The sequence below is a fragment of the Phyllosticta capitalensis genome, assembly GCF_038381095.1.
Source record: "Phyllosticta capitalensis strain CBS 128856 chromosome Unknown BKA78scaffold_1, whole genome shotgun sequence".
In the NCBI taxonomy this organism is placed as follows: Eukaryota; Fungi; Ascomycota; class Dothideomycetes; order Botryosphaeriales; family Phyllostictaceae; genus Phyllosticta; species Phyllosticta capitalensis.
The window spans coordinates 1,644,230-1,665,593 of NW_027117439.1; the positions used below are offsets into that span (position 1 = coordinate 1,644,230).

General features: G+C 55.9%; 9 protein-coding genes across 9 annotated transcripts; 5 read left to right on the forward strand and 4 right to left on the reverse strand.

The window, feature by feature from the left end:
* Nucleotides 1-1,895: 1,895 nt before the first annotated feature.
* Nucleotides 1,896-2,498, forward strand: BKA78DRAFT_302238 (uncharacterized protein). The gene has a single exon (XM_066887428.1). The coding sequence runs from the start codon at nucleotides 2,012-2,014 to the stop codon at nucleotides 2,459-2,461; it is 450 nt and encodes a 149-aa protein (XP_066749250.1). The 5' UTR covers nucleotides 1,896-2,011; the 3' UTR covers nucleotides 2,462-2,498.
* Nucleotides 2,499-3,277: 779 nt separating this feature from the next.
* Nucleotides 3,278-4,308, forward strand: BKA78DRAFT_10517 (uncharacterized protein). Its single transcript, XM_066882147.1, has 2 exons — nucleotides 3,278-3,497; nucleotides 3,582-4,308. The coding sequence occupies exons 1-2, from the start codon at nucleotides 3,441-3,443 to the stop codon at nucleotides 4,128-4,130; spliced, it is 606 nt and encodes a 201-aa protein (XP_066749251.1). The 5' UTR covers nucleotides 3,278-3,440; the 3' UTR covers nucleotides 4,131-4,308.
* A 1,597-nt stretch (nucleotides 4,309-5,905) lies between these two features.
* On the reverse strand, nucleotides 5,906-7,599 carry BKA78DRAFT_348638 (cytochrome P450 monooxygenase; the record flags this gene model as incomplete). The annotated part of the gene is made up of 3 exons (XM_066890671.1): nucleotides 5,906-6,856; nucleotides 6,926-7,453; nucleotides 7,501-7,599. The coding sequence occupies 3 exons, from the start codon at nucleotides 7,597-7,599 to the stop codon at nucleotides 5,906-5,908; spliced, it is 1,578 nt and encodes a 525-aa protein (XP_066749252.1).
* An 887-nt stretch (nucleotides 7,600-8,486) lies between these two features.
* On the reverse strand, nucleotides 8,487-10,282 carry BKA78DRAFT_302246 (Low temperature viability protein). Its single transcript, XM_066887429.1, has 2 exons — nucleotides 10,185-10,282; nucleotides 8,487-10,115 (listed from the first exon to the last, which is right to left on the reverse strand). Exons 1-2 carry the CDS (start codon nucleotides 10,205-10,207, stop codon nucleotides 8,729-8,731), a joined length of 1,410 nt encoding a protein of 469 aa, XP_066749253.1. The 5' UTR covers nucleotides 10,208-10,282; the 3' UTR covers nucleotides 8,487-8,728.
* Nucleotides 10,283-10,339: 57 nt separating this feature from the next.
* Nucleotides 10,340-12,765, forward strand: BKA78DRAFT_334596 (uncharacterized protein). The gene is made up of 2 exons (XM_066890199.1): nucleotides 10,340-10,583; nucleotides 10,635-12,765. The coding sequence occupies exons 1-2, from the start codon at nucleotides 10,440-10,442 to the stop codon at nucleotides 12,516-12,518; spliced, it is 2,028 nt and encodes a 675-aa protein (XP_066749254.1). The 5' UTR covers nucleotides 10,340-10,439; the 3' UTR covers nucleotides 12,519-12,765.
* Nucleotides 12,766-13,030: 265 nt separating this feature from the next.
* BKA78DRAFT_245476 (acyl-CoA dehydrogenase/oxidase) lies at nucleotides 13,031-14,630 on the forward strand (the record flags this gene model as incomplete). The annotated part of the gene is made up of 3 exons (XM_066884127.1): nucleotides 13,031-13,147; nucleotides 13,206-13,667; nucleotides 13,794-14,630. The coding sequence occupies 3 exons, from the start codon at nucleotides 13,031-13,033 to the stop codon at nucleotides 14,628-14,630; spliced, it is 1,416 nt and encodes a 471-aa protein (XP_066749255.1).
* A 319-nt stretch (nucleotides 14,631-14,949) lies between these two features.
* BKA78DRAFT_244253 (Alg9-like mannosyltransferase) lies at nucleotides 14,950-16,548 on the reverse strand (the record flags this gene model as incomplete). The annotated part of the gene is made up of 2 exons (XM_066884014.1): nucleotides 14,950-16,388; nucleotides 16,440-16,548. The coding sequence occupies 2 exons, from the start codon at nucleotides 16,546-16,548 to the stop codon at nucleotides 14,950-14,952; spliced, it is 1,548 nt and encodes a 515-aa protein (XP_066749256.1).
* Nucleotides 16,549-17,088: 540 nt separating this feature from the next.
* On the forward strand, nucleotides 17,089-18,168 carry BKA78DRAFT_10562 (Skp1 family, dimerization domain-containing protein). The gene is made up of 4 exons (XM_066882161.1): nucleotides 17,089-17,541; nucleotides 17,616-17,704; nucleotides 17,757-17,927; nucleotides 17,977-18,168. Exons 1-4 carry the CDS (start codon nucleotides 17,493-17,495, stop codon nucleotides 18,148-18,150), a joined length of 483 nt encoding a protein of 160 aa, XP_066749257.1. The 5' UTR covers nucleotides 17,089-17,492; the 3' UTR covers nucleotides 18,151-18,168.
* A 1,284-nt stretch (nucleotides 18,169-19,452) lies between these two features.
* Nucleotides 19,453-21,312, reverse strand: BKA78DRAFT_291252 (CDP-diacylglycerol-glycerol-3-phosphate 3-phosphatidyltransferase; the record flags this gene model as incomplete). The annotated part of the gene is made up of 4 exons (XM_066885860.1): nucleotides 19,453-20,458; nucleotides 20,524-20,822; nucleotides 20,855-20,926; nucleotides 21,043-21,312. The coding sequence occupies 4 exons, from the start codon at nucleotides 21,310-21,312 to the stop codon at nucleotides 19,453-19,455; spliced, it is 1,647 nt and encodes a 548-aa protein (XP_066749258.1).
* Nucleotides 21,313-21,364: the final 52 nt, after the last annotated feature.

Consider the following 21,364-nt stretch of genomic DNA (forward strand, 5'->3'; position numbering starts at 1 on the left):
GGAGTACATCCTCGGCAGAAGTGTCTTCTTTCAAGTCTTCCCTGGATACCGTTGGAGCGATTGGTCAATTTCTCGGCGCGCTGCAGAGACCGGCTCCGTCTTCTCCACTTTTTCCAGACGGGCAGCCGCTTTGGAATTTCGCAATTCGCCCCGGATGCACTCAACCTGGAAAGTCCCAATTCCTTCAGCTGCACCGGAATGTAAAGGGATCCGGACATGCACATGGCCGTCACGCCTTGCCGGACCCGGCTCATAGCTGCCGCTGCCGTAGAGAGGTTGGGTCGGTCAAGGGCATTGAGAATACTGAAGCGAATCAACCTCGAAACATTTTGGATTCCAATCGTCGCCTTTTCAAGTAAGCATAAGCTTGACAGACGGAGTCTTTGCCCTGAGCAGTCTAGGTTGCAAGAATCCCTGGTTTCAAACTAAGATCTGAGCCGCATTGCGCAAATCCGCTGCAGAGATTCAAGCGCCCTCAGCCCTAACCAAGCTCTCGGCTTAGCGCGTCGCCACCCAGCCCTCAGACGTCAAACAAGACAAACAACCTCAGATTCAACATCTTGCCATTCTACGCGGGGACCAAATCTGCACGACCGCAACAGGCTGACGTCCACAATTTCTTGCGGGACGACGTCTTTGATCTTGCGGAAACATGGCCGAAGACGACATGGGATGCATCTTTTTGTAAATCACCTCACGTGCCAGTGAGCCCTGCCACTCGATTTCAGATCCTACTGCACAAGGACGCCAGTTGAGGAACCCGCCATTTTCTGTGCAGTGGACTTCTTTCGCAGTCAAGTCTCAGCAAAGCTGCAGTGTTTCGAAATGGTCCCACAGGAAACCCGCCTTAAGCCATGTTCCAATCCCTATTCGCTGACCTCTGCCTCTTTGGAAAATGTCCGATGCCACAGGAGCCATTTCCAACCACTCAGGCAGCTGGTGACGCAGTGATCCGCGTCTCGCCTGTCTCACCACATGCTAGCCCTTGTCCGCACAATGGCGAAATTCATCAACGAACATGCCGCCCCGGACTTCTCCTCGCTACGCCATCCCTCGCAGATGCAACCAAATCTCGGCCGAGTCCGGTCCGAGTGGTGGTGAGCGCCTGGTTCTGTCCCGTTCAACAACGGGAGGAGTTGGCCATGCGGGGTGAGAGTCGCAGAGGTCATGGCGGAAGGCGACGCGCAGATGGAGTACGCGAGTTTGCCGTTGACGCAGCCCCCCTAAGCCCGATTCAGCAGAGCCGCCGACAGACGAGCGTTTGGTTTCGAGTCAAAATCTCATCCCACATGTCCCAGTGCCACGGGTCTTACTGCAGCTCTAGCCACAGCTCCTGGGGCAGCCATTCAGCAGCCTCTGCAACAATCATGACGTGCTGGGCTTTGGCTTGAGGACGCGGTCGACTTGCCGCGCGTTTGGCTGTCTCGACTTGTCCGAAAGAAATCGAAAGAAATGGCTCAGTGACGGCTCTCTGAGCCACTGCGAAGTGCCAGCAATTGGGAGCACTGGACTGTACGGCCAAAGAAAACTCAGGTGGTCATTTTCTTTGCTGCAAAGAGCCATTGTGCGAATACAGTTCGTTTGTCGCGCGTAGTTCAAGCTTATTGAGTGCACAGTGCAGCAGGATGCTACAGTTTATTCTCCGAAGGTAGGTTGTGCAACTGTCACAGACAACCTTCTCCTACGACCAGCCACCTTTTTCTTTGCAAGTCTCTTGTGCTCATCTCAAGTTTGAAATTGATACAAATATCTGCGTCCACGACTGCTCCCCACCCAAGTCGACTATGCAGCAAACTCTCTTCCCTTTTTCCGGATTTCCCAGGCACAATTTCAAGAAGAAATGCTCACAACTCTCCAACAGCAGTGGCTCTATGGGTTTGCCCAATTATCAACAGGGAAGAGATGGATCGTCTTACAATTGTGGTTGTGGTCGTGTGGTGCTGCTCGACTCGACGTCGTGTTTAATCGCGGCCTCGCTTAGCGCATCGTCCAAGTCCCCAGATGACACAGCATGGACAGCCACCTGGCCAGCGCAGTGCCACAGGCAGACGAGCGACTGGCTGAGCGGATTGGACTGAGTTGCACGGCAGCGGCTCCATGTCTTCATCAAACGTCTGGTACTCTCGATTCTTCTTCACCGTCTTCTCCGTCGCTTCAAACCGCTTTTGATGGATGTTGCCATGGGAGGCCCACCTCCCCACACGCTCGCTCGCGACGCACGACCACACGCACGCACGCCGCTAACGCAGGTGCCCATACGATACCTGGTACCTATAGAGATCTGCCATTCCACAGGCGAGATCCGCGTCCCACCCAAGCGAGCGCGCCCCATGCACGGCTGCCCGGCTGGCTCGCACCGTATAGGTACCGCACGCACGGCTCTCCTGTCTCAACCTCATTTCATCACCACGACTCGCGCTGGTGCGTGTTGGGCACCACTCATGGCAGACAGGCCAGCTGACCAGACCCAGTCGCTGGTGCCGTACCGCAGCTCAGGGGATTATTTGGGTTACGGTACGGCACGGGGCGAGCGCTGCACTGGAGGGCTGCGCCATGCTGATGAATAGCTTGGCCTGCGTACGTCGTCATGTCTTCTCATGTCGACGAGCAGGCGCGTAGGTCGAGGCGCTGGCTGGCCGACTCCGCCATGAGCTACCCATCTCAGTCGGCCCCGTGTACCAACAATCGCTTTCGCATTTCCCCGCAAAGGACGCCTGGCAGCATCATCAAGACATGTGCTGGTCAATCCTTCAAATCATACGCAAGATATTGAGATGGCCGTCCTCGTCAATGGCGGCGGGCTCGGATTCAAGATCCGATCACAGTCCAGACGGGCGCTGACGAAACGAGACGGTTCCAGCCAAGTCCATACACAGAAGACGACGTCGACGACCTCATCATCAGCCCGTTCCCGCCCGTTGCAAGCCTCGAAGCCATGCATGCGGTGGGGCAGCATTTTGGCGGCAATGCGAACGTGCCCAGCCATGCACACGCGCGGAACGAACAGACCACCTGGCTGACCGGCTGGCTGGCTGGCTGGCTGCCACGCGGGCTCGGGCAGGTGTGGTGGCTCTGGCTTGGAGAAGAGAGTGGCCTCCGCCCTCCATCTCGCATCTGAATCTCGTTTGCTCGCTCTCGCTGGGCCACGCTGTGGCAGAGCGGGCGCCTTGCTCGCCGCACCGCACCGGCCAGCCCGCCACCCACACCACTCTCTCGCCCCCTGACTGACCCTCTCGTATCCCCTGTTTTTTCCCTCCTACTTCGTCCTCGCTCCCTGTCGACTCTCTCGCTCGCGTCGACGCTACTTGATACGGCTCTGCGTGGCTGCAGGGGCGGAAGATGAGCAGGTGAAGGAGCGGCTCCACTGTGAGATCCTGTCCTATCCCATCATGCCTATTTGATGCAAGCGTCCAAAAGGACATCATGGTGCTCATTACTGAATGATGAGCCAGTGGCAATCTGCCTGCTTTGGTGGTTTGGCGCGCACGTGGTGTAGGGTAGGTCATACGCGTCAGTCAACTCTCAGGGAGGTAGGTAAAGCGAGAAACAGACACTGACGACGACAACGACCATGACAACAGCAATCAGCCACCGAAAGCCACCCTCCGTACAGCCACAAGTCCGCCAGTTCGACGTCGAACGTTGCTCCCCATCATTTCCAAATCGTGCGGACATCTCAGACCCCGAGCCCCGCGCCGCGACACGGACTCCATCTATCTGTCTGGCGTCTGTGTGCTCTACCGGCCTGTGGTCTGATCTGCTCCACACAATCCCATCTCCACGACTCGCGGCAAGTCGAACAATTGCCATGTGCGTGCACGGGTCTCTTCATATCCAACTCTCACCTCGCAACCATGTCCCTTTTTGAGCATTTCTCAGCTGTGGAGTCAGGTCCTTCTCCCGCCTTTGCAGAACGTGCAAACTGTCTCATCTCGATTGACCTGCTGCCCACCAAACTACCAAGCTGGGGCTATTGGTGGTATGCATTAGGAAAGGGTCTGTGCTGGGGTAGACGACGACGACGACGACCAAACAACCGTGCGTGCCACATGCTTGCTAGTAGGTCGGTCCATATCGCATTGGCATATCGCACTTCCATAAACTTCCGGTTCGGTTCGGGGCCAACCTAATCATGTTGCCTGCATCCATGTGGGATTTTGTGGGTGCCATGGCCTGACCGGTGGGCCAAGTGTTTGGAAGTGTCGAGATTCATACTCGCGTGGCACTTTGTAAACTTGGGTAGTTGTCTATCAACAATTGAGCAGTGTCCAAGAAACTTGGGAGAAGCCAGGAAATGTCCGCAGAGTCTTATTCTTACTGTTCTTCTCTTGCCTTGTCTTTTTGTGTTCAGTGCACCTTCATATTCATAGTGGTCGATAGTCAGGATTTTTTTTGTTTTTTTTTTCTTTCTTTACACGACCACGTCGCCATCATCGGCGGCACCTCTGCCTTCCAGAATTTGGAATCACACCCATCATCCTTCCGTCACTCAGTCAGTCCATCATATCCAACCCCAGTCCCCACTCCACCATGCCACAGCCGTACGCGTTCGTTCCCCGACAAACGCCTTGCCCCCCCCACGCGCCACGCCGAGCGCCACCACCACCACCACACAACTCTGCCACAACTCCGCCTCTCCGTGCGTCTCCTCTCCGCCGCCTCCGCTCTCGTGTGCGAGTCGAGTCGTCTTTCCTCCGAGCACACGAGCACTCTTGTTGTCGTGTTTTTTTCCTTTCCGCTGGTCTGACCCAAAACGCCCGCTCCGGCTGGCTCCCCCGGCTGCCTGGTCGGCCTGACGGTCTGGCCGGGCTTGGTTAGGTCAGCGAGGACCGAGGGCGAGTCGCTGCTGGACGCGACAGAGGTCTGGTAGTGGCAGGGCTGGTGAGCGCTGTGTGTGTGCCTGGTCGTCGGTTTAGTGGGGGGTGGGGAGTTTGTCAGCGCAGCGGCTGGTCTGGGCTTGGTTGTCATTTTTGAGACAATCTGGTTCGCTGGAGTGGAGACCAAAATGTAGACTCTGCTTGACACACTTCGGACTTTTTTGCCTTTTTACGTACATGATGAAGCTGCTGCAGGGTGCAACTTGTACCAATACGGACGCGAGATTCCAGTACTCAAGTGATGTACACACATGGCAAAGCTTGCCAGTTAAGCTTAGTTTTTGGGTTTGAAAGTTTGAAAGTTTATATGTCTGGGATGTGTGTGGGGTCATGGAGCGTGCAGCCAGCGGTGGATGAAGCACAAACCATAACTTAGGTGAGTTTGGTTTGCAAGAAAAATCGACAAGACACTGGATTGGAAAATTATCAGTCACAAGAACGTCGTTATGCTGAGAGCTTGGTAGCGAAAATTCGTGGCATACATTCGAGAGACCGCGTGGACAGAGGTCCAAGACTTCCTTCATCGTGTGAATGAGGAGTATCCATGCCCTTCAAGCGTACAAGTTTAGGACTTATCATCGGCCGAGAATTTTTAGTTCAAGGGGATACTTGTAGTTCTTTTGATGTAGACAATAGACGTAGAGTGAAAGATGTTTGTCTCCCGTGCTTTCACTTGCTACCAACCAAGCCCGTCAATGACATTTGACACCGAGGAGTTTTTTATGGGTATCATCTTAGTGTGAAAATGCTCGCGGACGGATATGACAATTGTCCATTTCCAAATTTACATTTCGACGAGTCGACTGATGGCGCAATTCTGGCCGAGGTGGTGGATTCATCAAGAATGCCAAAGTAGAAGTATCATGATGGTCTGATGAAATCGCCATTTCATGACCCACTCCCGGGCTTCAGCATCAATTTACAAGGGAAACAGAACGCCTAGGTAAGTCATCGGAAAGGGGAAAGCTCTCGACTGGTTCTCTCGAGCGGGACTTTACTCCGTCTTCACACACTGAACTTTCCTCCCATCACCTCAGCTCCTTCATGCCGCCCTCGGCTTCAGAAAGCACAACAGAGCACCTCTCTCCCTTCGGCCTGATCAAGAAGAAATTGACAACCTCCATCTCCTCGTCACTCATGTCTTTTGCCAAACCAGCCCGCTCCCCAAAAGCCGCCAGGAATCTCGCCATTGCAACCCGCAACTCCATCATGGCAAGATGCAGCCCCAGACACGTGCGTGGCCCGACGCCAAACGGCTGGAAGTGGGTAGCACTCGTGGGAAAGGAGGGTGCGGGAGAGGTGCTGCCTGGCTGCTGCTCCAACCAACGCTCTGGCTCAAAGCTTTCGGGGTTCGGGTAAGCGCTGGCATCGCGGTGCAAACTCCACGCTTGTGTGCTAACCGTGACGCCTGCCGGAACGGTGAAGCCGGCGAGAGTAGTTGGCGACGTAGGGTGTGTGCGCGGAAGGCTGCCCGGCGCAGCACCGTAGAGGCGGAGCGCTTCGGTGATGGATGCGTTCAGGAAGGGGCAGCTTGCTTCGATGACAGCGTCGGAGAAAGGTTCAGAAAGAGACGAGACTTCGCGGACGAGGGAGCGGTGGAGACTGGGCCGGCGCAGAATCGCCCACGTCAAGTACGTCAGCGTGACGGCGGTCGTGTCGCTCCCTGCAACGATGAAGTTGCCAGCTTCACGGTTGATGTCGGCGTCAGTGAGGGGATAAGCGGTATGCGCGAGCTCGTCCGGGTCCAGTTGGGCGAAGATGGTAGTTCCTGGGCCCGTCGTGGACGAATCATCAGGCTGCTTGCGTCGGCTGTTGAGAACGGCCTTGGTGCCGTACTGGGTGATCTTGTATGTCGAGTTGAACATGTTTTGGCATGCGGTGATGGGGAGGTGTTGGCCGATGCGGCAGAGCAGGGGTAGTTCAGCACGGATTCCCCCTCCGACTATCACGTTTTCCAATACGTGTATGTAGTCATTTTTCTGTATTAATGATTTGAAAGTCAGTTGTGAAGCGTACACACGTGATGGAAACCGATTGACGGAACATACCTTGCCATACTCGAGCATATTGAAGCTCTCGCCAAACATGAAGGTACCACTAACGTCAGTGGCCATAAACGTCCACCACTTGAGCAAGTCTGCCTGCCCCTCGTCCGATACCTCCTTGTCAATTCGCCACAACGCGAGCCGCACTTTCTCCTGTACCATGCCCTCCCAGCGCCCACGAATTTCGCTCTTGCTAAACGCACGCGCCATCAGCCGACGTCGCGATGCATGCTTCTTGGTGTCGCTCATGTCGAATATGCCTTCATGGTCTGCGTCGGCAAAAGTCTTGTACCACTTCGTCTTGACAAAGCCCGAGCCGGGTCTGTGGATTGTGCGTGCAGCCTCGGCGTCGCAGCAGGCAACTTCCCATGGCGAGATGCGTACGATCGAGCCGTACCTGAGGTGTAGGTCGTGGATGAAATGTGTGCGTCGGCCGGTGATGACGGCCCACTTCAGGGGGTAATGGGTCACGTGTGACCAGAACGGTCCAGGGATCTTGCGAAGAGGTGATGTCAAGGCATGGTAGAGTTTCTGCATCATGTTAGCAGCAGCCGTAGCAGCAGACAAGGGCGGCCTACTTGAGCAATCCAGAGGAACACTGTGCCGAGTATAAGCACGCCTGCCAGACGGCTTGGAGATTCAGTATAGGTGCTAACGGCGGATGAGAGAGGCGCCATGGCTGACTTGAGGATGCAGGTACAATGAAGAGATGAACAAGCGAAGAAATCGATGGCTCTATTTATTTCACAGAGCCTACTCCTGATTCTGAGTTGGTAGCACAGCACAGAACCCGAGCTCCGCACGGCAAGACATCTGGCAAGTGGGCAACCGAACGCGCCCAGCTGTAGATCCACTTTAAGAAGCCCCTCGCACTACTTGACCGCTTCAATTTGTCCAAAGCTTTCAAGAGGGTCGCTCGGCGGGGATCTGGGGTGTCCGTTGTGATCTCAACCAATGGTATAATCCCAGAATGAGGGCGTCAACTGCCGCCCAAGAGACAATTGACGCTGGGTTTGTGGGGCCGAGGAGTGATCGGGAAAGCCGACATGGTGATTCGCTCGTCCTCGTACTCCTGCGACTCTATTGCCGTTTTCAGTCGTGCCGTCAGATACCGGCAGTAGCCTGCTGGACGCCAGACGACGTGCAGTGCGCAGTGGGGCAGTTGTTTGAATGTATCCGAAAAGATACAAGATTTTGACCTACTCTTGAGGGCAAGATGTAGTTGATCGGAGAATTTTTCAAGAACCTGTTGCGCAGGAACTATTGCCGGGATGTGCTCTTGACTTGGCGGGAAAGTTTAGGATCTAATGCACATCAGCGTCATCCCGCTATAAGCTTCCCCGCGTTTTGTGACGAAGGACTGAAGAAGCTTTCGGGTCTTCCGAAAAATTGATCAACCGTCTTGTTGCACGGTGCGTGACGAAAGAAATTGCTGATCCGAGAATCTCTGTCGCCAAGTCAGCATACGTAGAGACGTGGAGTCGTCAAGCGCCTAATGCCTCCAAGATTGAGAGAATTTTTCCTCTCAATGCATAGTCACAAGGAGCATTCAAGCGCTTGCGTCTAAGTGTACGATGATGTGGAGCTGATCCTATGTTGAATTTCTTTCGTCACCTACTGTGGTTGGATGAGCATGGTTAGAAGTGAGATAGGAAAAGCAGCCGGTATGACTGAAGCATTTGGATTCGTCGAAGTTTAGCGGTGAATTGCCTCGCTGATATTTTCCCCTTTCCCTTTTCCTGCCCTTCCTCCCAACCGTTTTGAGCCCAAACGCCTGTCGTTACCATGATGCCATGCTGTGAATTTTCAACGAGCCCTGGAAGACTGCCTGAACTTGGCTGGTCCCAAGCCCTTGCGAACTTCGTCTAGCTGTGCCAAACCATCCTTGTAGCCGTTCTTCTTGTGTCCCCTCTTGCGGCCGCTGCCAGCGTGTTGGTTGGAAAACTCATCGAGAATGGAGTCAAAGTCGGTCCTCAGACCAGGGGCCTGTCCACCCATCTCCGAAGCTTTGCTGTAGACAGAGATTCCGGACATGCCAGAAGCCAGCGACATGTCGTCATCGCCAAAGCCGTCATCCGCGTACTCCTCCTCTATCTTATCGAAGCGTTCGTCCAACAGGCTTTGCTGGTCGGTGCGGAAGAGGGCCGAGGATGTCATACTGTAGTTGGAGGTGGAAGTCTTTGCGCCCTTGCGCTTCTTGCGACGGGCCCCAGTCATGTCAGTGCCAGTGACAAAAGACTGCATCTCGGACGGGGCAGCAGCCTGCTTCTGAGCCTTGGAGGCCTTAGCGTCCTTTTTGAACTTGTTGAATTCGGCCATCCAGTCACCATCACCATCGTCCATGTCGGGTGCTGGACCGTCTGCAGGAGGCAGTTCGACTCCGTCTGCCGACACAGCATCCACACTCCGAGAAGATTTGGTCTCTTTTGCGGGCTTGATCGTGTCATCCGTCGCCCATCCATCGTCATCTTCAAAGTCGTCCTCATCTTGCCAGTCCCTGGAATCGACTTCGTGTGCATCCTTTGCCAACTCATCGAAAAAGTCTTCCTCGTCATCGACGTAGGCTTCATCTTCGAGTGCCTCCAAGACTTCCCTCAACCGCGGGTCCATGTCCGGCTGGAATCCAGCAATAGCGTCGGGAATGTTTTGCTGGTCCTGATAGGTCGATGGTCTGACGAACTCGCTTGGCGCAAGATCCTCTCCAAACAGGTCCGCTGCGCTCGAGCTGGCGGTGGATGTCATGCTCATGTCGGCCTCGCTGCGCCCGTCGCCCATGTTCATGTTCTCCAGCATGTCTTCGAGCTTCATCTTCCTCTTGCCCTTTTCCTCCGCGCTCTTGGCCGGCACGAAAGTAGCGTTGCTGCTTGTTCCAAGTTCCCTCAAATGTTGCATGTAATCGTATTTGGAGTCGTCGTAGAAGACGCCGTAGTTGGCGGCTTCACCCTCGTTCTGCCTCACACGCCCGGCAAATTCACCCTCCAGATCCCGCCTGGACTTGATCTTGCCATTTTGGCTCACGCTGACAGTGCTCGCGCCGCTGCTTGTAGGCGCATCCCAGTCGTCGTTGCGGTGCTTGTTCGAGTTGGGCGCTTGGACTTCGGCGAAGACCATGTCCGGCGCATCAGGATCGTGAATGCGTGGGTCATTTTGGGAGCGAAACACGAGCTGGAAGTTTTGCGCGTTCTTCTTGTCACTTTGCGGGCATTAGCCATGATCGAGGATTTTTTTTTGGAGGTGTCAAAGGTTTGGAATGAACACCTACAAGACTCTTTTGCGAGGAGGCATGGTGGGCAAACTTGATATGGGCGAGGCTCCGTAATTCGCTTTGCAACGTGTGGTGGAAGGCGGGTCTAGTGCGTGGTGCGGTGTTGAGAAATGTTGCTGACAAAGTGCGGCTCGAAAAAAGTGACGCATTCGCCGCTCGCCTGTCGACCCCTCCACTTCAACACCCACGACCGACTGCGGTCTTTACCACAAACCCTACAACACTGTCGACACAAGGAGAGATTCAGGCAAGATGGTACTCGCAAAGTCCAAGAACTCGGTCGGGCTGGGCAACAGCCTGATGAACGACCGGTTTGGCAAAGGCAAAGGCGCAGACATGCGCCGCGGCAACTTTGACCCCAATGGAATTGCGCGCAAGGGCCAAAATGGAGAAACTGTACGCGATCAAACCCTTCAGACTGCTGGAGCATACTAACTATGAGCGCAGTACATCACCAACGGCAAAAAGGAAGCATCATGGGTCAAGATGCGCAGTGTTACCGAGCAGGCCGCTCTCGACGAATTCCTTTCCACCGCCGAGCTTGCGGGCACTGATTTCACGGCCGAGAAAATGAACAACGTTAAGATTATCCACAAGGACCAAAAGAACCCGTACCTGCTTTCTGCTTCGGAGGAGCGCGCCGCGGTTCGTAAGCAAAACGCGCACAAGAAGAATCTGACAGTGCCGCGCCGTCCGGCGTGGGATGAGCACACGACACCTCAAGAGTTGGACACTCGGGAGAGGGAGAGCCTGCTGCAATGGAGGAGAAATCTTGCCGAGCTGCAGGAAAACAACGACCTTCTCTTGACTCCGTTTGAGCGCAACATTGAGGTGTGGCGACAGCTGTGGCGTGTCATTGAGCGATCAGATCTCGTTGTGCAGATTGTCGATGCGCGAAACCCGCTGCTCTTTAGATCCGACGACCTGGAGCGATACGTCAAGGAAGTGGACAAGAAGAAGAACAACCTGCTTTTGGTGAACAAGGCCGATATGATGACTCTGGAGCAAAGGCAAATCTGGGCAAACTACTTCACGGAGCACGGCATCAACTTTAGATTTTTCTCGGCCGCGCTGGCGAAGGAGTTGAACGAAGCCGAGGATCTGGATGAGTCCGAAGAGGAGGAGATCAAGGCGACCGAAGATGAGGAGAAGGAAGAGGCACAACAAGAAGATGACAAGCTCGCGCAACAGGCCAAGAAGATTGACCTTCAGGACAAGGAGGATGCAGAAAAGCAATGGGTTGATGAGGAGAAGGTCGGCCAAGAGGAGGATGAGTCTCTACCAAACTCCGAGGCTGTCCGGATCTTGACGACCGATGAGCTGGAGGCTCTCTTCCTCGAACACTCGCCTGAAATCGACACTGGCCCCGACAGCAAGCCGCGAAAGGTGCAGATCGGTCTTGTTGGTTACCCCAACGTCGGAAAGTCATCCACCATCAACGCTTTGATTGGCGCGAAGAAGGTCTCTGTGTCGTCCACACCTGGTAAGACCAAGCACTTCCAGACCATCCACCTTAGCGACAAGGTCATCTTGTGCGATTGTCCTGGTCTCGTGTTCCCCAACTTTGCGACCACCAAGGCTGAATTGGTGTGCTCTGGTGTTCTCCCCATCGACCAACTGCGCGAGTTTACCGGACCTGCCGGTCTCGTTGCAAAGCGCATCCCACACGCCTTCCTGGAGGCCATCTACGGCACAAAGATCAGCGTTCGCCCAACCGAAGAGGGCGGCACTGGTATTCCTACGGCGTCGGAGCTGCTTGCGGCTTATGCTCGCGCCCGCGGATTCTCCACGTCAGGTAGTAAAGGCCAGCCTGACGAGTCCAGAGCAGCCCGGTATATTTTGAAAGACTACGTCAATGGCAAGCTTTTGTACTGCCACCCGCCGCCTGTAGACCCGCCAATTGACGGTCATCACTTCAACCGCGAGCTCTACGACGAAGCGCATCTGCCCGAGAAGCGGCGGGCCGCTTTGGCGATGCATGAGGAGGCCAGCGTGGCCGACGAGCCCGTTGATGATGTCTCTTTGATGGACGATCCAGACGTGGTTCCGCTGGGCAAGAACGTCGCGCAAGGAGCAAAGACCAAGGCCATTGACAACAAGTTCTTTGCGCCTTCCGGAAACTCTGGTCACATTACGAGGCCATTCCATGAAAAGTACAGCGAGCAAGGCCAGGCTTCGGGCAGGATCCTGAGTGGAAGAAAGGAGAGGGTCATGGCAGCGTTAGAGAGGGATGTCGATCCATCTGAGTTGAGGGCAAATGGCAAAAAGCATTTCAAGGGCAACCGCAGACAAAAGGTTAGGAACCGGGGAGGCGGTTACGACATGCCATGATTGGGTTGTTCCCGAGATAGCATGGCTGACGGAAATGGCATGGTCAATGATCTCTGCACTTATGGCGTTGTAAGGAATGGCTTTGGTGGTGGGACGTAGATATTTGGCTCAGGGCAGGACTTGCTTGCCCAAACAGGAAAGCCGTTATCATTTTCTCCGGCTTGTAAAAAGCTCAACCTCTAGTTGGACGTGCTGTTGGCTATTTGACACCGTCACCTTTATGCCGCAAAGTAGTAGCCTGACAGGATCTATGATTAGTATCCAAAGTGTCGTGATAGTGGTGTTAGATTTGGAGTAATCGCCGGCAGGGCGCAGCCAGCCTCGGTACTTCCCCGCAAAAACGGCCAACGCCTCGGTGGAGCAAAGCGGGCAGACAACCTCGCTAACCCCGTCCACCCGCATGGCCATACAACTACAATGGATCCCCAAACCCATCGTCCGCGGGCTCTTTCGTCCTCGTCCAACTCTCCTCCCCCCGATTGATCGACCTACTCACCACCACGGCCGCCACAATGTCGTCGCAGGAACTGCTTGTCAACAGCGAGAAGGGCTACGTGCCCGCCTCGGAACGCATCCCACCCATCGCTTTGCCGTACGTCAGTGAGCGTGCAAAGAAGACATTGGACATTGTACGCCCCTTCTGAGCTTCCGGACACTTCAGCAATCATCTCACACCCGCCCCACTAGGTCGAACGATTCGTCGAAGAAGAATGCATCCCCGCCGACCCGATCTTCATGCAACAGCTGGGCGAGGGCGTACAAGCACGTTTCTCGGCCCACCCGCCCATCCTCGAGGAGCTCAAGGCAAAGGCATCAAAGCTGGGACTGTGGAACATGTTCCTGCCCAAGGGCCACTTCAAGGAGGGCGCGGGCTTCTCCAACCTCGAGTACGGCCTCATGGCCGAGTACCTGGGCAAGTCGCGGATCGCGTCCGAGGCGTGCAACTGCTCGGCGCCGGACACGGGCAACATGGAGGTGCTGGCGAAGTACGGGACGGAGGCGCAGAAGCGGCGGTGGTTGGATCCGTTGCTGCGTGGAGAGATTCGCTCGGCGTTTTTGATGACGGAGCCGCAGGTTGCGAGCAGTGACGCCACGAATATCGAGATGAGCATTGTTCGCCAGGGCGATGAGTGGGTGCTCAACGGACAGGTTGGCCTCCCTGACTGCTTTTTCGACCCCCTGGTGCTGCGATGCTGCCACCCCAAGCTTCTACATCGACCCCCACTTTGGGTACATGACAACAACACAGCTCACTAACGACACCCTCTCCAACAGAAATGGTGGTCCTCTGGCGCCGGCGACCCGCGCTGCCAGATCTACATCGTCATGGGCAAATCGGACCCAACCAACGCGTCGGCCTACGCGCAACAATCCGTCATCCTCGTGCCGGCCAACACGCCCGGCATCACGATCCACCGCATGCTGTCGGTCATGGGCTACGACGACGCGCCGCACGGCCACGGGCACATCAGCTTCGAAAACGTGCGCGTTCCCGCCGCCAACATCGTGCTGGGCCCCGGCCGCGGCTTCGAGGTGATCCAAGGCAGGCTCGGTCCCGGCCGCATCCACCACGCCATGCGCAGCATCGGCGCCGCCGAGCGCGCCCTCGAGTGGTTCCTCGCCCGCATGAACGACCCCCGCAAGAAGCCGTTTGGCCAGCTGCTCAGCGCCCACGGCATTATGCTCGACCGCGTGGCGCGCTCGCGCATCGACATTGACGCCGCCCGCCTCTCCGTCCTCAACGCCGCCGTCAAGATGGACCTCGTCGGCGCAAAGAAGGCCCTCAAGGAGATTGCCGAGGTCAAGGTGCTGGTGCCGGCGACGGCGCTGCGCGTCATCGACGCCGCCATCCAGGCGTACGGCGGCGCCGGTGTCAGTCAGGAGACGCCGCTCGCGTACATGTATGCCCTCGGCCGCACGATGCGCATTGTTGACGGTCCGGACGAGGTGCACTGTCTGCAGCTGGGACGCAACGAGAACAAGCGCGGCGCGGCGTTGAAGGCGCGGATCGAGGCGCAGCTGAAGAAGACGGACAGCCTGTTCGAGGCGAAGGGGCTGAAGAAGATTGATCCCATGGCGTTGAACCGCTCGACCGGTAAGGCGAAGTTGTAGGCTTTTGGTTGTAGGCTTGGTTGTTGGATGATTGGTTGAGCATGTGATGAGCGTTCATGTAGTCATATGACAAAAGAAGCAAAATCAAGATTGAAAACGGGTTGAGATTTGTCCAATGTCCAGTCCAGGCCAGTCCAATCGAGGGTATACAGCAGAAATACAATGACCAAGTATGTAGGATCCCCCGTGAACCCGTCCATTCTATCCCGCCATATCCTGCCAGGCTGCGCCGTACCGACGCCAAATTATCAAACAAGACATGATTCTACATTTTTTGAATTTGCATCTTGCCAATTCTTCTGTTTTCGACTATGTATGATCAACACTGCCTCTGCACCTTCCACACGTCGATGCCTCGCCGCCCCACCACGCGTGCAAGGGTAGGTCCAACGCCGTCGTCACCAAAGTCCATGTCGTCGAGATTGACGTGCTTGCCGTACGACCAGACCTGCTCGAGCTGGAACGGGACGTCGTCGCCAGTGCCGCCGTGGAAGTCGTCCAGGAACGTCGCGCTGTGGGGCGCAACGAGGAAAGTGGTGTTGAAGTTGTCAGCGCGTTGGTTGGGCGGCGTACACGCCGTGCCGTCGACGACGCGGGCAACCATGTCCGCAGGCGGCATTCCCATCAGATCGACGGTGTCAACGACGGCGTTGCGGCCGTTGAGCAGCCAGACGGGCGGGCTGTACGTCTTCCACCAGTAGACGCGCGCGAGGCCCGGTTCCGCGTTGCGCGCAATCCACATTTGCGCGGGCACGACGCCACCTTGGTGGTAGACACCCATCAGGACTCCCATGGCAGCGTTGAAGGCGATCCAAGCCGCAAGCCAGGCACGCCATAGGCGTTTATTCGCGACTGGGTCAGGCAGCCGGATGGAGGTCAGGAGGAGCGGGATGGTGGGGAGCAGGAATCGCGCTTCTTGGTGGGGGAACACCGAGAGCAGCGTGATGCCCGTGACGGCGGCGGCGGTGCGCAGGTTCTTGCGGAAGGAGAGGAAGATGAGCGGGTAGGTGGGTCCGAGGAGCTGTGGCAGATTGGCGAGCAAGTGTTGATAGTAGGGGTGTAGGCCATGTTTGGCGAGGTTCGAGGCCGACGAGTTGTAGAGAAGGTTGTTGAGGGGCGTGATGACGGGGCGGAGGAAGAGATCGGAGAGGGTTAGTTCGCCTTTGGTGTAGAAGGACGTGTCAAAGGCAATGGCTGCCATGGCAGTCAAGGCGGCCGAGAGGATTAGGACGATGAGCGAGAGCGGTTTGCGCTGAAAGTGCGAGAGCAGCTGAAGCGCAGGAACCACGAGGTAGGCCGGGAAGGTGATGCGATTGAATACACCAACGACGGAGAGGAAGCCGAGCACTGCGGATGCCGGGAGACTGGAGTGCTTCTTGTCGCGCTCGATGCCCTGGATCAGGACCATGCACCAAATGAGGGCCAGCGTCTCGAGCGAGTTGGAAAAGGTGTGCGTTTGCAGGGTCCACGTCACGTACGAGGAGGCGACCAGCATGCGGGCGACTTCGCGCTGCAGCGGAGAGCGGACGAGCTCAAAGAGGGCCCAGTCTTCGAGGACCATGCTCAGGGTGAACATGAGGAAGCGCAGCGTCCAATAAACGACATGCGGAGGGACGATGCCTTGGGCGAAGCCGTCCCAGATGACGCGCAAGGTGAACATTGGTATGCCATAGCAGATCCATAATGGAAAAGAGCTTCGGATAGGGTGCTCGACGGTAAACTCCCAAGTAAGATGGACCGGGTAGCCAAAAACTCGTCCTGTGACGTCGTCAGTGGTGTGGAACGGCGCAGAGCAATGATTGGAATTACCTGCTATGACCTCGGGGCCCTGGAAGTTTTCATCGGGATGGAGGTAGCTCGGCGAGAGGGCAAAGTAGAGGCGCACCAGTAGCAGGAAGAGGTATACCCTGCGCCACATAGCTTGGGGTTAGGGACATTGGCAGTGGCAGTGGCATGGTGCAGAGGAAAGGTGTTTTGTTGTCGCTGTGCGACTGTGTTGTGATAAGGGGAGGCGGGCGATAGGTTGGGAGATGATTACACATGACGTGAGTAGAGTTTGCGACTGACATGCAGCGACGGCATTTTTTGTTTGAGCAGCAGCAAATGTGCTGGACGCGTGCCTGGCTGCTCGTCCGTCGTTGGCGCATTCCGCCCGTCGAGATGGGGGTGAGAGGTCATCACGTGGACCTCAGCCTTATGACCATCTTCTCAAACAAAATTCATCCATGACCAACTCCTCCTTGACATTGTCTATGTGCGGATAGTAGCACGCCGTGTTTCTGCTGTTTGCTGCAGTTTGCTCATGCTCCTTCTTTCTCTGCGTGTTGCTGTGAGACCCGACTGCAGGAGGGAAAAAGATGGTGTGAAAACACGCCACAGACGTTTGCCGCGTTGATCTGTACAACACGAAAGAAGGCGAAGCAGAGGGAACAGCTCAGAAGAAGTCGTGATGGTACCTTGGAAACATGTCTGGGCGTCGTTGTTGCCTCTTGCGGCGCTGACTTCCTAACCAACGCCCTCCTTCCATCCATCAACGCCCGTGCCCGCCTTCTGCCTGGTCGAGAGTCCAAGGTACATTAACAACCCAACTGCATCGTCTTCTGGTCAACCCTTTCTTCCGTGACTCTTCAAACCCCCAACATCGCGCCATCTTACCACTGCGTTTCTTGTCGCGTCTCGGTCCGGTCACATAAATACCCGCGCGTATCCCAGCTCTTCGCGACCTGTCCCGCGGCTCCTGCTAGCTCCGACCCCAAGCACCACAAAGTCCATCCGCCGCCACGCCGACGACACCGCAACCCTTCCTCAACTACCAGCACCCGCACCCTCGACACCCTCACGCACCACGACACTTCCTCCATCATGAACAAGATTACTCTCACCACCTCCGATGGTGTCGACATCGAAGTCGGTTCGTGCCGCTCCCCGCTCACGCCCGCCCGCCCGCCCTCACTTTCGTCATCGCACTCTACTGACTTTCTGCAGAGCGCCAGGTTGCCGAACGCTCGATTCTGATCAAGAACCTTCTCGAGGACTTGGGAGCTGAGTCTGGCGAGCCGATCCCGATCCCCAACGTACGTTCCTTCCCGCAGTCACCTCTCACCTGCACTGTTAACACCTCGAAAGGTCAACGAGCAGGTCATGCGCAAGGTTCTCGAGTGGTGCGAGCAGCACAGGAAGGACCCGCCCGCCTCGGCCGATGACGACTCGGACTCGCGCAAGAAGTCTACGGATATCGATGAGTGGGACCAAAAGTTCATGCAGGTCGACCAGGAGATGCTTTTTGAAATCATCCTCGTAAGCCCACCAAGCTGCGCGTTATGGTCAAATATTAATTTGTTTGCAGGCTGCGAACTACCTGGATATCAAGGCTCTGCTGGACGTCGGTTGCAAGACCGTGGCCAACATGATCAAGGGCAAGTCGCCGGACGAAATCCGGAAGACTTTCAACATTCAGAACGATTTCACTCCTGAAGAGGAGGACCAGATTCGCCGCGAGAACGAGTGGGCTGAGGAGTGAGTTTTCAACCAAGTCCAATCAAGATTCAAGTACTAACAGATTGATAGCCGCTAATCCCTCTTCACATTCCGTCTGAGCAAAGAAAAGGTCTGACAGCGACCTAGCGCCCTTTGCTGTGCCCCGGCATACCTCCATCGATACGATGGCGTCTTGCCCAAAGTCCGAATGATTATGCGGAATGGTTTCTTCCTGACAATGGACCCACGGTGCTAGAATGCAGGGGTCTTATTTATGGTCGGGTGGCTGGTGTTTCGGTGTACTTAGCCCAGGGTTGACTTGGTGGGTTTCTACCAGGCCTGGGCGGCTGCTTGCTTGCTTCCTTGCTCGGCTCAGTCCCTCGTCAAAGTCGTTGCTATCCCCAACAACACACCTCTTTTCCTCTTCCGCTTCCGCAATTCCCCTGCCTCTCATCATCATCTCCGTGACGAAAAAGGGACGAGCACTTGGTTTGCATCCGCCGATGTGCATAGGACAGCTGCAGCTGCAGTAGCAGTCAAATTTCTCTTTTTCTTTTCTCTTCCTTTTTCAAGGTATTACAATGGCCGTAGGATAGAGTTTGGGAATGCAATGATGAGATTCCTGATTCTTGCCAGATTTCGATGAATTCTTGAGTGGTGTGGGGTGCGAGGGCGAGCTCACGAGCTTCACAAAATGGTGGAAAGTTCGCTTGGATACTATGTGATGCTTGAGTGATATGTCTATTCTATCCATGCATATACAGGCACGCCCTGGTGTATGCCAAGTATCCACAGCCATCTAATTCTCTTGGGGTTGCCCTGGCATGTTTTCAAATCTTCACTTTCCATGTTCCTTTTCCCCCCCGCTTCTTGCTCGCGCGCTTCAAAACCTAACTAACCCACACGCCTCCCATTCCATCACACCTCCTGCTTGTCTGTCATCCAGTTTGGAAGAAACAGCTTCGAATCTGGTGTGGTTGTTGACTGTCCAAGAACGGAGACGAGACGGGGAGCGTCATCGGAACGGTTTGAGATTGTGTGGGGCTTTGTGATCGTCGTCGTCGTCGTCGTCGTCGTCGTCGTCGTCGTCGTCGTCTTCTTCTTCTGTCCGTGTCTGACTTGGGAGGTATTCTGTGAATCGAGCGATGATGGGAGTGAGTGGATGATTGGTGGGAAGTGGCTGGCTCCATTAAATGAATGGCAAGGAGGGCAAGGACGGCAAGAGGTTTTTGGCGGCCGGCATGGTCGGTTTCGTCTTCGTCTTCATCATCATCTCTTCCTCGTCTTGGTCCAACGGCCGCCGCCATTACCCAAGTCCCGCTTTCTTCCCTCTCACACAATCATCTCACAACGCCCCGCCCAAAATCCTCACAATCCCCATGGCCAGCCTCACGTGCAGCCCGACCCTCCTCTCCACCTTGGCAAACTCGTCCCACCCGACCTCCTTCGCGTGCTCCCTCAGCAACGCCTCCTCCTCGCCCAGCTTCTGCTGCAGCGCCGGTGCCGACGTGACGAGCAGCACGTTGGCCTCGAGATCGAGCCCGTGGCTGCGCGCCGTGTAGTTTGAGGAGCCGACGAGCGAGATCTGCGGGACGGGAGGATTTTGGGAAGGCGGCGACACCCACAGCCCCTTGGCGTGGTACGTCCAGCCGCTGGGCTCGCCCACGGTGCCGTGCTGCCACTCGAGCAGCTTGACGCTGCGCGAGAGGCCGGCGGCCTCGACGGCGCGCAGGAAGACCTTGGCCAGGTGCGTGTAGGCGGGCGGCAGCATGCCGCTGACGCCCTTGGAGCCGTAGAAGCCGTTTGCGCGCGGCGAGGCGGCGATGACGGTGCCGCTGGCGGGGTTGGTGCGCAGGAGGAGCGAGCGGATGCCGGGCGTCATGTTGAAGTAGCCGGCCGTGAAGGTCCAGGTGCTCTTGTGGTGGGAGGGTTGGGTGAGGAGCGTCAGGAGGGAGGTTAGGGCGGGGAGTTCGGTCGACGTGTCGTGGGCGGGCGGGAGGATGGGCGTGAATTGGAGGAGGGGGTAGATCAGTGTTGTTGCTTTTGGTTCTGTTGGTGACGAGGGAGATGAGAAGGGTGAGGGCGAAGGCGGCGAAGAGGGCCGGATGAGCGGCGTCAGTAGGGAGGAGGCAGCGTTCTTGAAAGCGTGTCGGTCTGTCAGAGGCGATGGGCTGGGGTTGCTGGATGGCCAATCCATGGTGTAGCCAGCAGGTTCCTTGGATGGCAGGATCTGGTACGAGAGGGAGCAGATGGCGTCGTGGATGCGGGAAAAATAGTCGGTGATGGCGGCGGAGCGGAAGACGTGGTAGCGGTCCTGGCGGTTGGTGAAGTAGTCGTTTGAGAGGTTGGCGCTGTAGTTGTCAGCGGTTCAGTCCTGGGTCAAGATGGAGAGATGGGTCAGGGGTATGATACTCACCCCGACATGATGAGTTCGTCGTCAACTCCATACAGCTTCATGTGCTGCAGCCCCCATCCTTCGTTAATGCGCTTGGGGATCAGCTTCTTGCGAAGCCCATGAAGGTTGGGCGTGTGGAACATGCGAATCTCAACACGGTCTTTCCCAAACTCGGTGATCAGGGGCGCCAGTAGAGATGCGCATGATGGGTTGGGCGTCTCTCTTGTGCCGCGCAGCGCATCGGTGAGGAAAGATACTTTGAGGTCTGGGTTGCGCAGCAGAGCATCCCGTATGACAGATATCTGAGTCTTGTCAGGGGGCTGTTTAGGGGGAAGTGTCGTCTAGCACACACCAGCTCATGTTCGGTCTTTCCAATGTAAAGGGTAGAAAGATAGATTCTCCGTTTGGCGGTGGAGATTTTGGTCTGTTTCAAATGTTAGAGTAAATTGTAGAAATATATGTTTGGTTCGAGAATAGAGTTCGGTTTAGTTTACTGTTGTTCATAGATGCGAAGAAGAGGGAAAAAGAAAAAGATCTAACCTTGAGGTTCTCGTAAAATTCAGACGGAGTCTTGAGAATCTCAATCTGATCCGGCTGCACTTCAAACCGAGGGGAGATTTTGTCAAGTTCACTAGTCAAGCTCCCTAGCAGCGAGGCGCCCGACTGAGTCGGGGCAGGTGAGCTGCCAGCAGGTGCAGAACTGGAAGAATATCTTTTGACAGCTTGGGCTCCAGAGGCTGCACGTTTCAGCGGATGAGCGGGAGAGCGGAGGCGTGCACACCTCACGATGCCCCTGGCAAACATGTTCATATGCAAAAGACGTCAGCTCGCCTGAGTCTGGGCGCAGTGCAACTCCCGTGTG

What these genes read in the sequence shown, in the direction of transcription:
- BKA78DRAFT_302238 (XM_066887428.1), top strand. Translation starts at nt 2,012, where the DNA reads ATGGACAGCCACCTGGCCAGCGCAGTGCCACAGGCAGACGAGCGACTG.
- BKA78DRAFT_10562 (XM_066882161.1), top strand. Translation starts at nt 17,493, where the DNA reads ATGAACAAGATTACTCTCACCACCTCCGATGGTGTCGACATCGAAGTC. An exon ending in TGGTGTCGACATCGAAGTCG is followed by an intron (nt 17,542 to 17,615) that starts GTTCGTGCCGCT and finishes GACTTTCTGCAG; the next exon opens with AGCGCCAGGTTGCCGAACGC. An exon ending in AGCCGATCCCGATCCCCAAC is followed by an intron (nt 17,705 to 17,756) that starts GTACGTTCCTTC and finishes ACACCTCGAAAG; the next exon opens with GTCAACGAGCAGGTCATGCG.
- BKA78DRAFT_334596 (XM_066890199.1), top strand. Translation starts at nt 10,440, where the DNA reads ATGGTACTCGCAAAGTCCAAGAACTCGGTCGGGCTGGGCAACAGCCTG. An exon ending in AGGGCCAAAATGGAGAAACT is followed by an intron (nt 10,584 to 10,634) that starts GTACGCGATCAA and finishes CTATGAGCGCAG; the next exon opens with TACATCACCAACGGCAAAAA.
- BKA78DRAFT_302246 (XM_066887429.1), bottom strand. Translation starts at nt 10,207, where the DNA reads ATGCCTCCTCGCAAAAGAGTCTT. An exon ending in CCTCCTCGCAAAAGAGTCTT is followed by an intron (nt 10,116 to 10,184) that starts GTAGGTGTTCAT and finishes ATGCCCGCAAAG; the next exon opens with TGACAAGAAGAACGCGCAAA.
- BKA78DRAFT_10517 (XM_066882147.1), top strand. Translation starts at nt 3,441, where the DNA reads ATGATGAGCCAGTGGCAATCTGCCTGCTTTGGTGGTTTGGCGCGCACG. An exon ending in TGGCGCGCACGTGGTGTAGG is followed by an intron (nt 3,498 to 3,581) that starts GTAGGTCATACG and finishes CCATGACAACAG; the next exon opens with CAATCAGCCACCGAAAGCCA.